Raw genomic sequence first — 12,604 nt, forward strand, 5'->3', positions numbered from 1 at the left:
AGTAAATTTACATGTACTGGAGTTTACAGTTAGTTTTTTGATTTACAATAAATTGTTATACCTTTTTGCTTAGATTTTTTTTATTATGTATGTTAAAATAGCATGTGTAAATGTATGGAATGCCTTTATGGATTCTAGTTTTTCTTGTTTACGTAAACCATTTCACTTGCATGTATAGTGATCCAAAGCACTTAGCATTAATGTATTGTCATGTGAATTGTTTCATCCTGTAGGAAAATTTTCATGTGTCTCCATCATGTGATGTAACAGCGAAGCCACCTTTCCACCATTTGGTCACAGTTCTTCTTCATTTTGCCGACTCTAGCTCGTCAAGGGATCTGCTACCTCGTTTGCAAGCGATTCTGAGTGGCATCAGTAGGTATGCTTGGTCTATCACACCTTGTCATAGATATTAGCACGCTCTCTAAATAAATTGTCACTCGTGATTGCTTTTACTGTAACTGGGAGTTGGTGCTCTTGGTACAGCTCAAATCCATCAGAACAGCTGGCCACTTGGTTGGGTCGCCAAATGTTTTGAAGAGCTACGGTAATTAATGTGTTATTTAAAAACCATTCAAGATTATGAAAGGTGCCTTATTTCAGACAGTACATATGCCTGTATAAGATTAATTTTTAAGTTGGTTTTTAAAATGTATATCTCGCGAAGTGAAAATGGTTAATACTGGTGTTTTCTCAAAATATTTTAGTTTAAAAAAATTAGGTATGAAATACAGTAATACATGTAGGTAGCTTCCATATTTAATTTTTCACTATTAAATTATAGCATCAATGCTTACGTTTCATAGGGGCCCATTATAGACTCAAAAACTGCACCCAAAATCGGTGCCTTGCACGTAGGAACGAAGTGTTGTGCAAGTCAGTCACCCTTGTTGCGTCCGTGCTCTTAGTCCTCTCGCGCACCCAGCCAAGCAGCCCCTTGAACACTGAGTTCTTAGTAGAGCATGGTTAGTTTCTGAAAAGAAATTGGTGAGTTGGCAGTCTGACCTCTTCATATCTATAGGGTTTAGCATGTATTGTAATTGGGATAGCGATGTGTCTGCTGTTTGTTCCCAATAGACTATCCTTTCTGTGAATCGCACAAACATGTCATGAAAGTCATTGTAGAGTATAAGCTTGATAAACTTGGTGTGCAAGGCATCTTTAAAATTTGTACTCTCAGAGCCAAATGTCTTGGGAGGGTGCTAACCCACAATAGTTTCTAGCTCGTCAATCCTTGGAACTTTACTAATATCCTTAGCTGACATTTGTGAAGGCTCTACAATATATAGACTCTTTCATAGGTATTGGTTGAAGGACAAATCGAAAGTTTCAAGCAATGATGGGTGCCTTGTGTTTAAGAATTTTCACATTCCAAGATGTTTGGCGTGAACAGTAGCACCTAATATGCATGATGGTTGGTATCTGCCAGTAGAGCTGTTTTTACATGTTGTAATTTCGTTTAGATACCATGGTATTTATGGGGGTTATTTTGTAGATTTAGTTACCAGACAAAGTGTATGTTAGAGAACAATTGAAGAAAAGTGTTGATGGATAAATATCCCAAGTACAGTGTTCATCTTCACTTGGATGACTATTTTTACTTTCTTGTATTAGTTATGGCAATAATTTAATTTTTCTTATATTAGTTGTGGCAATAATTTATTTTGCATATCTCTTTTTATTTTTTTTGTCTAAATATAAATGTGGTGATCAAGGTGACTAAAGTGTTGCAAGCTTTTGTGTAGTGGCCACCTTTCTGCCTCAGAAGTGGGGTGTAATGGTAATTGATTGGATAGATGAATCTCCTCCCACCAAGGCAGTTATAGTGAGTTTGAACCCATATTCCTAACAAGTGAGAAAACATGTGAAATTTACACTCAGCACTCCCGTTTCTCGCACCAGTGTATTCAATTACTGCCCTGTCTCCTTGTGAAGCCATTCATCCATCTCTATCAACTTAAATATCTATTTTAAACAAATACATTTTCTTCATACTGATAGATTGACGTTTTACTGTCTCCTTAGTATCAGTATCCATAAGGTGCTATGATTTCTGCACACAAGTTTTGCATAGAAAAAACAAAACTCTACAAAGTTAACACTTAGTTTATAATCCTTGTCCATGATTTTCTAACTCAATAGCTAAACACTAAATTCTTGTTACCATAGCACCTTGTAATTTTAATTCCTGAAATGACATTTTTATTTTCTTGGTCCATAATGTTTGTTAAATTAACTTAATTTTATCTTCAAGGACCACGTATATTATTTTAACCACCTTCAGTTGTCAAAAATTGACTGCTAACGGCCTCTGTCGTGCTAATTTTCTTTTTGTCTGCTGTACTGTAGTTTCTCTGGTAGGATGCAGTGTCGATACTCTTTTAAAATTAACTGCTATTGAATGCCTTCAGTGATGAGACATAGCTTAAGTGTAAAAGCAAATCTAAGTATTAATTACATAATTAGTTACGTGGCAAATTTTGAATTAAGGCCTCAGTAGGGGGAGCGTGCAGCTCTGGTGGCACAGTAAACAAAGAACAGCTGATTGTCTGAGCACGTAGGGGGAGGGGGGGTGGCACCACGTGGCCGGGTGGGCGTTGCCGGGAGCCACGTGGAGGGGAGCCGCAAGGGGGTTGTTGACGTCACGTGGAGGGGTGTGTGTATGTTTCTAAATGAGGAAGGTAGGTAGCGCTAGTGTCACGCGCGCCGGAATTATTTTTACAAGTATAAAAATGTGAGGGCAGGCGGCGGGGATTCAAACCTTCGTTTCTGGATCGTTAGTCCGTCACGCTAACCACAGGACCACGAGACCATGTTGGAGAAAATAATTTCAGATGTTGTATATATGCTTATAAATTATTTTTTTAAAGAAAAGGTATATTTTTTATAGTGCTAAGCGGGAATTTTAAAATATATAGTGTCGGCTGCTAGTCGCCCGCCATGTTTTTTTTTTTTAGTGGTAAGCGGTAAATTTAAACGAGGCGCATCGGCTGCTAGTCGGCCGCCATGTTTTTTTTTATAGTGCTAAGCGGGAAATTTAAAAATGGGCCGGCCGCCATGTTTATTTAAACATTGGAAAAAAAAATATATTAATTTCGGCTGCTAGGAAGTAACCAGAACAGCCAACTTTGAAAAATAAATAATATTATATGTATGACAATCTATTGCTGAAAGTCGCCATCTTGTAGTACAGCATACCAGACCGCCGTCTTGTAGCACAGCATACCAGACCGCCGTCTTGTAGCATAGTACACCAGGCCGCCATCTTGTAGCACAGCATACCAGGCCGCCATCTTTTTTTTTTGTTTCCCATTTATAGTCATTGTTTTTTCATTTCACAAGTTTGAATATAAAAAGTATTATTTCGGCAGCCACTACTCTATGACGATAGTAGTAGTAATAGTAGTAGTAGTAGTAGTAGTAGTAGCAGTAGTAGTAGTAGTAGATGCCAAATTTCAAAACACACACTGAAGTGTAGCCATGTTTTCTTATAGTACTAGACCAGTATAGTCATATTATGCTTCATTTGTTGTGTAGCATGTCTGTCTATAATAATAAAAAAAGCTATAGGCATTACTTATGCTTATAGCGTGTTAATAAAAAAATTATACTTTACGTATTTCAGCAAATTCAAACACCGTTTTTTTTTTTTATGTGTTAAAGACATAATGTTCTCTTGTAGTGTGTATTGTGGAAATACACAGTAGAATTAATTACTTTAAAAAAAAAAATTAATATTATTTATAATACATCACCAATTTTATTAAAAAAAAAAGTATTCTTATTACGTCACTTGTCATTTAAAAGAAATGTATTGTGCATTTATAGTCATTATATATTAAAAAAAAAAAATAAAATTTCCCAATAGCTGTAGTCGCGAGGGAGTACGCGCCGTCGCAGACGTGTCAGCGGCTCCAACCCCTCTCCTTCCTCCCCCTTGTTAATTTTAATAATGACCAAGACACTGTCCGCCCGCATAGAGAAGCCGCTCGCAGAGGGTTGGAGTCGCAGACGTGTCGGCGACGGAAACGTTCCCCACCCCTCTGCCTTGTTAATTTTAATAATAATAACCCTGCCAGATGTCCACCCGCATAGGGAAGCCGCTCGCAGAGGGGTGGGGGGTGCAGTAGTCTACACCCTAACCCTTCAAAAGGACTCCAGACATCCGCGATTAGAGTCTGTTAAGGCCGGTTCACTCCATCAGTCTTCCACATCGGTTCTAGAAATCCATGTTTTAACTGATTCTGGGAATCCATTCCAGCTGACTAGAAGAAGTGTAGGAAGTTGCTTGTGGATTTTATTAATTAAATAAGTGTCTATATACTTCGTCACTTGAATTTCTTGAGAATAAAAACCGCCCTTGATTTCATTTCCATCTAGATCAGACAAGTAGTATGTTCTAGGGTAAGTGTTGCATATTTTTATCACCTTAAAATTCTCGTGGGACCAAATTACGGAATAACCTTTTGCAAATAAATCCTTATTTCTTGAGATACGTACATGATCTCCGACACTAGCTTTAAGTCGCCTGTGGTCTATTTTTTTTCACAACATTGTAAACCGTTTTAAGAAGAGAATTAATTATCTTTCACCTCGTTGGGGCTCATACCGATAGTCTTATGAAATCTGCCATTGTATATTTCCATAACTTTTGGTAAGAGCGGTAGCCATTTATAGTTTCCCTGAGCGGTCATTTCTTTAAACAAAAGCAATTTTAAACTTCTAATGAAGCGTTCAACTACCGAGGCCTTCAGCTGGCTGTTGGTTGAATAATGGTTAATTCCGTGTTCTTTAATCAATGTCTGAAATCTTCTGTTATAAAATTCGGTACCGCTGTCTGAGTGCACGTGAGTGAAACCTCCAGAATCCTTTAGAATACGTTTCATAGCTAAAGCCACAAGCTCCGCAGTTTTTTTCAGTACCGGAACCGCGTAAGCCCGCTTGGTGTAAACATCAATCGCAACCAATATATATCTGAATCCTTAATTTGCACGGTGATAAGGTTGCATTTCCACCAAATCGATCTGTAAAAGATTGCTGAGACCATTAGTGATTACACGTCTCTGAGGAAAGACTTTGCTTGCGCTTTTGTGAAGTTCAAGCGCAATACCGCGTCTGGCAGTCATTTTTTTTTAATTTTTTATTTTTTTACTTAATTTTTTTTAATGTAGCTAGATTCAATGAGTTCTTCTAGTATGGCCAACACTTCATTTGAATGTCTCGTGTTCCCGGATTGTTGCGATGCAAGTAATAATCTAAGCCGATCACATAATTCATTTACCGAGTTCCAGTAAACATATTCCTTTCGACGATTTAAATCTAGTTTTTCAACTAAACCACTGCCTTCATGGGAAGCAATGACAGGACAAAGATCCTTAATGAGCCCGAACTTTTCATGATCGGTGTTTTTATAACGTTTGGATGACGCATCATTTCTTTTATAACACGCGCTAGTAGACCGCAGCAAGCGTGTGTATTGACGCAATGCAGCTTCTAAATACACCTTAGGTTCTTTCAAAACAATAGCTCATATAATCCTGGCGAAGGTTGTATTAGTTCATTATCTATGTGAAGTAAATTATTATGTAGGAAAAATCTTCCTTATTTCCCAAGAACCAGCGATTGTTGCGTTTGTAAATTCCGTAGGTCGTATCATTTATTTTAGAATTGAATCCGGTTAGGTAGGACCGGGCTTCCTCACCTTACGGCTCACGTGACGCAGTCGAGCGTTTACCGGAATGAACAATCAGTGGTAAATCATCATCATCTTCTTCACCTTCGCTAGAGAAAGTCTTAATTTCAGGTTTAGCGATAGTTGTAGCGGATTCCTTTTTCACCTTAGCCGATAAATTATCTGCGGTAGCATAAGAACTCTCGAGACGCGATGTGATCGGTTTGAATACCTGTTCATTAACTGCATCCCGCGCCAGGCGCGCGCGTTTGGCTAGCAAATATTTTTCACGATTTTTGTATGACGTGATGGAGCTTTCTTGCTTATGAAGCCATGACTGACTCATGTGAGCGTAAATAGAGGCTTTTGTACATTAAGGATGCCTTTTAAGCGCAGTAGCTGTAGTTGGTATAATGGAAAGCTCAACCGGTACGGTAATACGCGGAAGCGGAGTTGAAGATGGTCTTACACCAGACAAATTTACCGACGGACCTCTTAAAACCGGAAGCGATACAGATGGTGACTGTGATAGCTGGTTTTCAGGTCTGTCCGCTAGCTTCCTTCCCAATAGGTTATACAATAAGTCTAGATGATATCTCATTGCATTCAAGCTTTGATTAACGATATGTGGAAACTGAGAACATGAAGTAGCTCCACTAACGAGACTATCAACTTTATCCTCAATACTCAATAGATACTCCTTAAAAAATTTAGCAATATCTTCGCGTAGAGAACTCATCAAAGTATTAAATTGTAATTCCATACCGGACACTATTTCCTTACTTACAAGCTTCGGTTGCTCGCTCACGAATGTTAAAAGCTCTGTAAATGTCGCGCGATCCGTGGCATCAACCTGCCGTAGGTATGCAGTCGTATCAGATTGTATTTCGTTTGTAGACACCAAAGCATTTTTGATTGCTTCAGTGTTGTTTGTGTATATATAAAGCCTCGTTGTGTTTAGTCAGAAAAATATTCTTTAGCTCGCTAAAGTTCCTATTGCAACCGCCACTTGACAGAGCCTTCAACAGCTCTAGAATCTTGGCAAATGACTCGTGCGTTTCGCTATCTGCCTGACGCAAGTAACTTCCCAAACCACGTTGCAAGTCACGTGACGAGCTAACGAGATCCTTCACATCCGTAAAAATCACTTTCAGCTCATCACTACTGACAGATACCAGATTTTTCAACTCGTGTAAAATTTCCTTCTCGGGTAAATTTCCTTGAATTTTATCTAAAACATCTGTACTCTTCTTTTCAAACTGATGTAGATACGTTAGCAAATTGTTATTAAGATCCTGTGCGTATGAGAGACTGTTTTTTAGTAGACTAAAGTCTTTTTCTAAATTATTCACCATTGTACTAATTGCATGTGCGGTGGCACCAGAAGCTACATTTACGTAATTCTTTGTGGCAGCATCCCTCGCGTCACGTGTACGGCTACACCGCGCAAACGTTTCCCGCCAACCTGACAGTGCCCATCTTCCGTAAGAGTCAGACATGACTGTTGCTGACGTTTATTCCAGCCGATCCCAAATTTGGAGATGCCCAAGTTCATTCTTCACGAAGGTAACATTATGAAGTGATCGAAGCCACAGCGATAATGACCTTTTTGTAGAGGAAAATCTTTACCTATTACTAGGAAACCATAACCATCATTGCTATTCCAACAGCGAGCACAAACATCTTTAAATTTATCGAATGACATGTCGGTTGTGACGTGCTCGTGGTAAACATGTTGAAGATTCAGAAGATCCATTTTAAATAAAATTATAAAATTACCATTATCCCAAACCAACTGTTTTCGGGTTTGACTATACGTTTGAATTAAATAAAAACAATCGCACAAGAAATGTCGCCCCATGGAAAAATACTGTTGAACTATTGCCTGTTTTTCACACCCTATGTCATCGAAAATTATAATCGAATTTGGTAGAACTTTGCTTGGCGGCACTACCTCTTCATTATCACGAAACTGAAAAAATTTAATACCTTGAACATGAGACAACACCTGCGCCAAGCGTTTATATTTTGGTTGTTCTATGCTCTTGCTATACAAATAAATATTCTCGAAACGCACTCCGTTAGGTGTGGGCCCGGTACAAAACTTGAAAAACGTTTAGCACGCGAGACCCAGGCAAAAATCAATTATATAGAGCGTGCAAAGAACACGATATTTCATACGCAAAGAGTAACGATTTGGAGAACAGACATCAAGCGAACCGTATTTTAGCACTTAAAGCTAAACAAATTGCACATAACCCTCAAACTAAGCTAGGTGAAAAGATCGCGGCTTGGAGCGTAAGTAAAATAATGAGTGTTAAGCGTAAACTAGGAGCTGGCATAAGAATCACAAAGAAAAAAAATAAGAAAAAAAACGTGATAAAAAGGGCTGTGTTATACCATTTCTATTTCCAGCTCTGGCAGCGCTCGGTTCTTTGATCGGAGGCGCAGCCGGAATCGCAAAGAGCGTGACAACCGCTAATAATCAGACAAAATTGTTGCAACCATATGCACAGCATCACAGACGTATTCAAGCCTTAACAAATCGAAGCAAAAATGGTGCGGGGCTTTTTTTAAGACCATTCAAAGCCGTGGGAGGAGGCGTCGGAGGACGTCGCCGCCGCCGGAAGCGGAAGGGGGGACAGGGAAGGGTGGGACGCTTTTAACCCTGCCACATGACCTCACGCGGGGAAGCGGCGCTAGCGCCGCAGCGACTAAGAAAGCAGTAAAAAAAAATGAGGAAAGGGTGATTTTAGCCTTGCCTCACAGACCGCTTACTACAACGGATTTAGAAAATGCGGTATTCAAGTTGAAAATCAAAAATTACCGAGGCGTTTTCATGAGAGATAACTTACCTTTAAAACCGAAACAGTACGAGTGTGGGATAATTAATCTAGACGTATCTACAGGAAAAGGAACTCACTGGGTTGCATATAAAAAGTCTGGCAGCACTGCGCTGTATTATGACAGCTATGGCGACCTCAGACCGCCTCTGGAAGTAAGAAAATACCTGAAAGGCACAATGTTAAGTTACAATTACGATAGACAACAGACGATCAAATCGTGGAATTGCGGTCATTTATGTTTAAGATTTCTCGTCCGCGTATAAGAAGCAAAAGAAATAATTTCAAACAGCACAGATACACCAGCCATTGACGCGTCCAGTCTATACCAGAGTGCAACCTATCCTGGTGATCCATACTATAGTGCAAGCTAACCTGAAATGTCAATTTCACTTATATTAACGGGAAAAAATTCGGAATTGCGATCCGTATATTTTCCACCCCTTGACCTTACGAATGGAGAGTGGCAGATTGGGCTTATCGATTTTCAAACATACCATTCCATTCCGAACGTTGACGAAAAAAACAACAAATTCAGTTTTTCGAAAAACAATGGTCCTGTGTCTCAAATTATTCTTCCCGTCGGAGGTTATGAAATTTCAAATTTGGATAGTTACATCGGAGATCTGTTACTACACGATGAGACATTTATTTTGAGAGGCAACCCTAATACATTGCAATGTAATATGCATTGTAATTACGATATCCATTTTACAGGAAGCGATACAATCGGAAAAATGCTCGGTTTTGAACCTAAAATTTACGTGGCAGGTCGAATGCATGAGTCAACACAACCGGTCAATATTTTCCCAGTATCGGTCATACGTATAGATACAAATATAGTGGGCTCCAGCTATTTAAACGGACAACCTAGCTTGAGCATACACGAGTTTTACCCCAGCGTCCCGCCTGGTTATAAGGTCATCGAAGTACCTAAATCTGTCATATATGTTCCGGTGATCGTTAAACGAATACACGAGTTGTCTGTGAGGATAGTCGACCAAAACGGAAAGCTCATAGATTTTAGAGGCGAAGAAATAACGTTACGTCTGCATTTAAAAAAATATGGGAGTGAAATACTTTGGCATTCATAAAGGCTCCGGCGGTTTCGAAGGCAGAACCAGTAGTCAGCGAGATGCCAAGCGGTTAACACGTAAAAATATACGTTTTCTCAAGAAACTAGGATTCAAAGTATTCCAAAATGGATTCCAGCATTCTCCAAGTCGACCAGCCAATTCAATTGGAAAATGATATCACGAAAACGGAAGTACATAGCTACCGGCCATTCATTTCGGGTCCTTATGATTTAAATTCCGAGATACGTATTGCAATCCAGATATCTGAGATCTATTGTCTGCCGTGCAAAAGCCTGTTAAGAATCCGTGGAAAATTCGTCAAACCGGATGGCCAGGCCGCTACATACGCAAAAATTGTCAGAAATGGAATTTTACACATGTTTAACAGAATTGCGTACGAGGTAAATAATTTACAGATAGATGAATGTCGCGACGTTGGATTAGTGACCATGATTAAAAACTATTTTTCACTAACGCCCAGTGAAAGAGCCGTTTCCAAGATGGCCGGCTGGGGGTTGTCTGAAGACTATAGTGTACCCATTAATGCAAACGGCGATTTTGAAATATGCATGCCTTTGAGTCAGCACATGGGATTTTTCGAAGATTATAAACATGTTTTAGTTAACGTTCGACAAGAATTAGTGTTACTGGTGTCAAACTCTCAGAACAACGCGGTGTTAGACACGGCAGCGCAACCGTTGCCTGTGAAACTAACACTCACGAGCATCGATTGGCTAATGCCTCATGTAACCGTTTCTACCGCACAGAGGATTCGTTTGCTTAAAATGGTTGAAAAAGGAAAAAACATAGACATTGCATTCCGATCCTGGAACCTTGAAACATATCCGGCCCTGCCGCAATCTCAATCGGTACATTGGTCTGTGAAAACATCATTTAATATGGAAAAGCCTAGATATATAATAGTCACATTTCAAACGGGTAGGCAAAACAAAGTCGCCGGTGATAAATCAAAGTTTGATCATGTTGACATTAAGAATGTGAAAGTTTTTTTGAATTCGGAATCCTATCCGTACACAAACCTGGATAGTAATTTTTCTAATGGTAGCTATCTGCTGGTGTATAACACGTACGCGGAATTTCAAGACTCATATTACGGCCGTCAATCATCACCACTTCTCGACCCGGAGAAATTTAAAGGTATGCCTCCTCTCTTTGTGTTTGATGTGTCTAAACAGAACGATAAGATGATTGGAGGAGTCGTGGATTGTAGAATAGAAAATTACCACAACGAGAAATATTCCCGTTGGCACTCAAGCATTCGCACTAATTCTGCACGATCGATTGGTTTCGTATAACCCGAGAGACAAATCTATTAAAATTCTAATGTAATGTAAGTGATAACGCAGTCTTCCCTGGGACGTCATGCTGTATGCCAACCTCCAGGGATGCTATTCTCAGCACGGTTTCGTCTTAAAAGAGATAAGCCTGGCTAATGACGAAGGGGAGATAATTACGAGAACATTTCAGCCGCCATACTCGTGGAAATACCTCCACAGAAATTACCGGAGAACAAATTCTTGGTTAACTAGACATTTCCACGGCATCCATTGGGATGACGGTATGTTTCCGTATACTTCGTTGCAAAACATCCTGTCAGGACATATTAGCGGAACTGTAATGGTGGCAGGCGTAGAGCCAAAAAGGTGGCTTGCAAAGTTGTGTAAAAAACATGTTAATATTCAGGATGCTCAGACCGAGCTTGAATGTCCGTCACTGAAAAAATTGAATAAAATATATACGCAAGATAATAGCCGTGCACGGCCCGTTACGTCACGAAATAACGCCGCGCTGCTTAGGGCTTGGGCGTTGGAGCATTGCCAATTGACGCCAGACCCTGGTTGGTCCCCCGATGCTATAAATGGAACGCGTCGCTCGAAGGGGGGGGGGGGGGGAGCCTTGTGGGTTCCCACCGTCGGTGCTATAAATGGAACGCGTCGCTCGTAGGGGAGCCTAGCCACTCTCCAAGCCACTCTTCGCGCCAGTGTTCACATCCGATGCAGTTTAATCTGGCAACTTTGTATCGGGATGTGTCGCTTGGCTACGGTCGGGTGATATTCGAGACGGCGGACGGTCGGCAGTGGTTGCACGTTTGCACAACCTTGGGACACCTGGTTTGCGACGACGCAGACGACGATCTGATAGAGCTGCCTTGCACTCAGCAAAACTGCAGCGCAAGCCTCCTACAGCCGGACACACACCTCCTATGCTCTCCGGAAGCTCTGCTCGTCGAGGCCGCAGATGAGGTGGTGCAGGTGTGGCCCGGCCAGGAGCAAGGTTTTGTTGAGTGCGAGCTGCAACGTCCCAACGGCACGGTGGTTGCCTGGAGTGAATCGTGTGATTTGTTCACACATTCAACATTCCTCGACGGGGGTAACCACTCGTGGAGTGTGCCGTGCAACCCGGACATCTGCGTCCTCCTCCTCGTCGTCGGATCCGACCGCGGTTTGGAGGGCGCGACATTTACAGAGCTTTTAACACTCGTGGGTGAGCAACCGAAGCTTGTAAGTAAGGAAATAGTGTCCGGTATGGAATTTCAATTTAATACTTTGATGAGTTCTCTACGCGAAGATAATGCTAAATTTATTAAGGAGTCTCTATTGAGTATTGAGGATAAAGTTGATAGTCTCGTTAGTGGAGCTACTTCATGTTCTCAGTTTCCACATATCGTTAATCAAAGCTTGAATGCAATGAGAAATCGTCTAGACCTATTGTATAACCTATTGGGAAGGAAGCTAGCGGACTGACCTGAAAACCAGCTAGCACAGTCACCATCTGTATCGCTTCCGGTTTTAAGAGGTCCGTCGGTGAATTTGTCTGGTGTAAGACCATCTTCAACTCCGCTTCCACGTATTACCGTACCGGTTGAGCTTCGCATTATACCAACTACAGCTACTGCGCTTAAAAGGCATCCTTAATGTATAAAAGCCTCTATTTACGCTCACATGAGTCAGTCATGGCTTCAGAAGCAAGAAAGCTCCATCACGTCATACAAA

The 12,604-nt window shown here is 40.7% G+C and overlaps 1 protein-coding gene across 7 annotated transcripts in view; it reads left to right on the top strand.

Moving 5' to 3' along the window:
* Positions 1-12,604, top strand: part of LOC134546287 (uncharacterized) — an 87,503-nt gene that overhangs the window by 60,794 nt on the left and 14,105 nt on the right. For 6 of the 7 annotated variants that reach the window (XM_063388999.1, XM_063389004.1, XM_063389003.1 and 3 more), the window contains one exon: positions 234-379. In XM_063388999.1, the coding sequence (XP_063245069.1) occupies positions 234-379 (146 nt within the window). The remainder of the gene's footprint in view (positions 1-233; positions 380-12,604) is intronic. The other variant, XM_063389002.1, reaches the window with a different exon arrangement.

Source organism: Bacillus rossius, chromosome 1, assembly GCF_032445375.1.
Source record: "Bacillus rossius redtenbacheri isolate Brsri chromosome 1, Brsri_v3, whole genome shotgun sequence".
NCBI lineage: Eukaryota > Metazoa > Arthropoda > Insecta > Phasmatodea > Bacillidae > Bacillus > Bacillus rossius.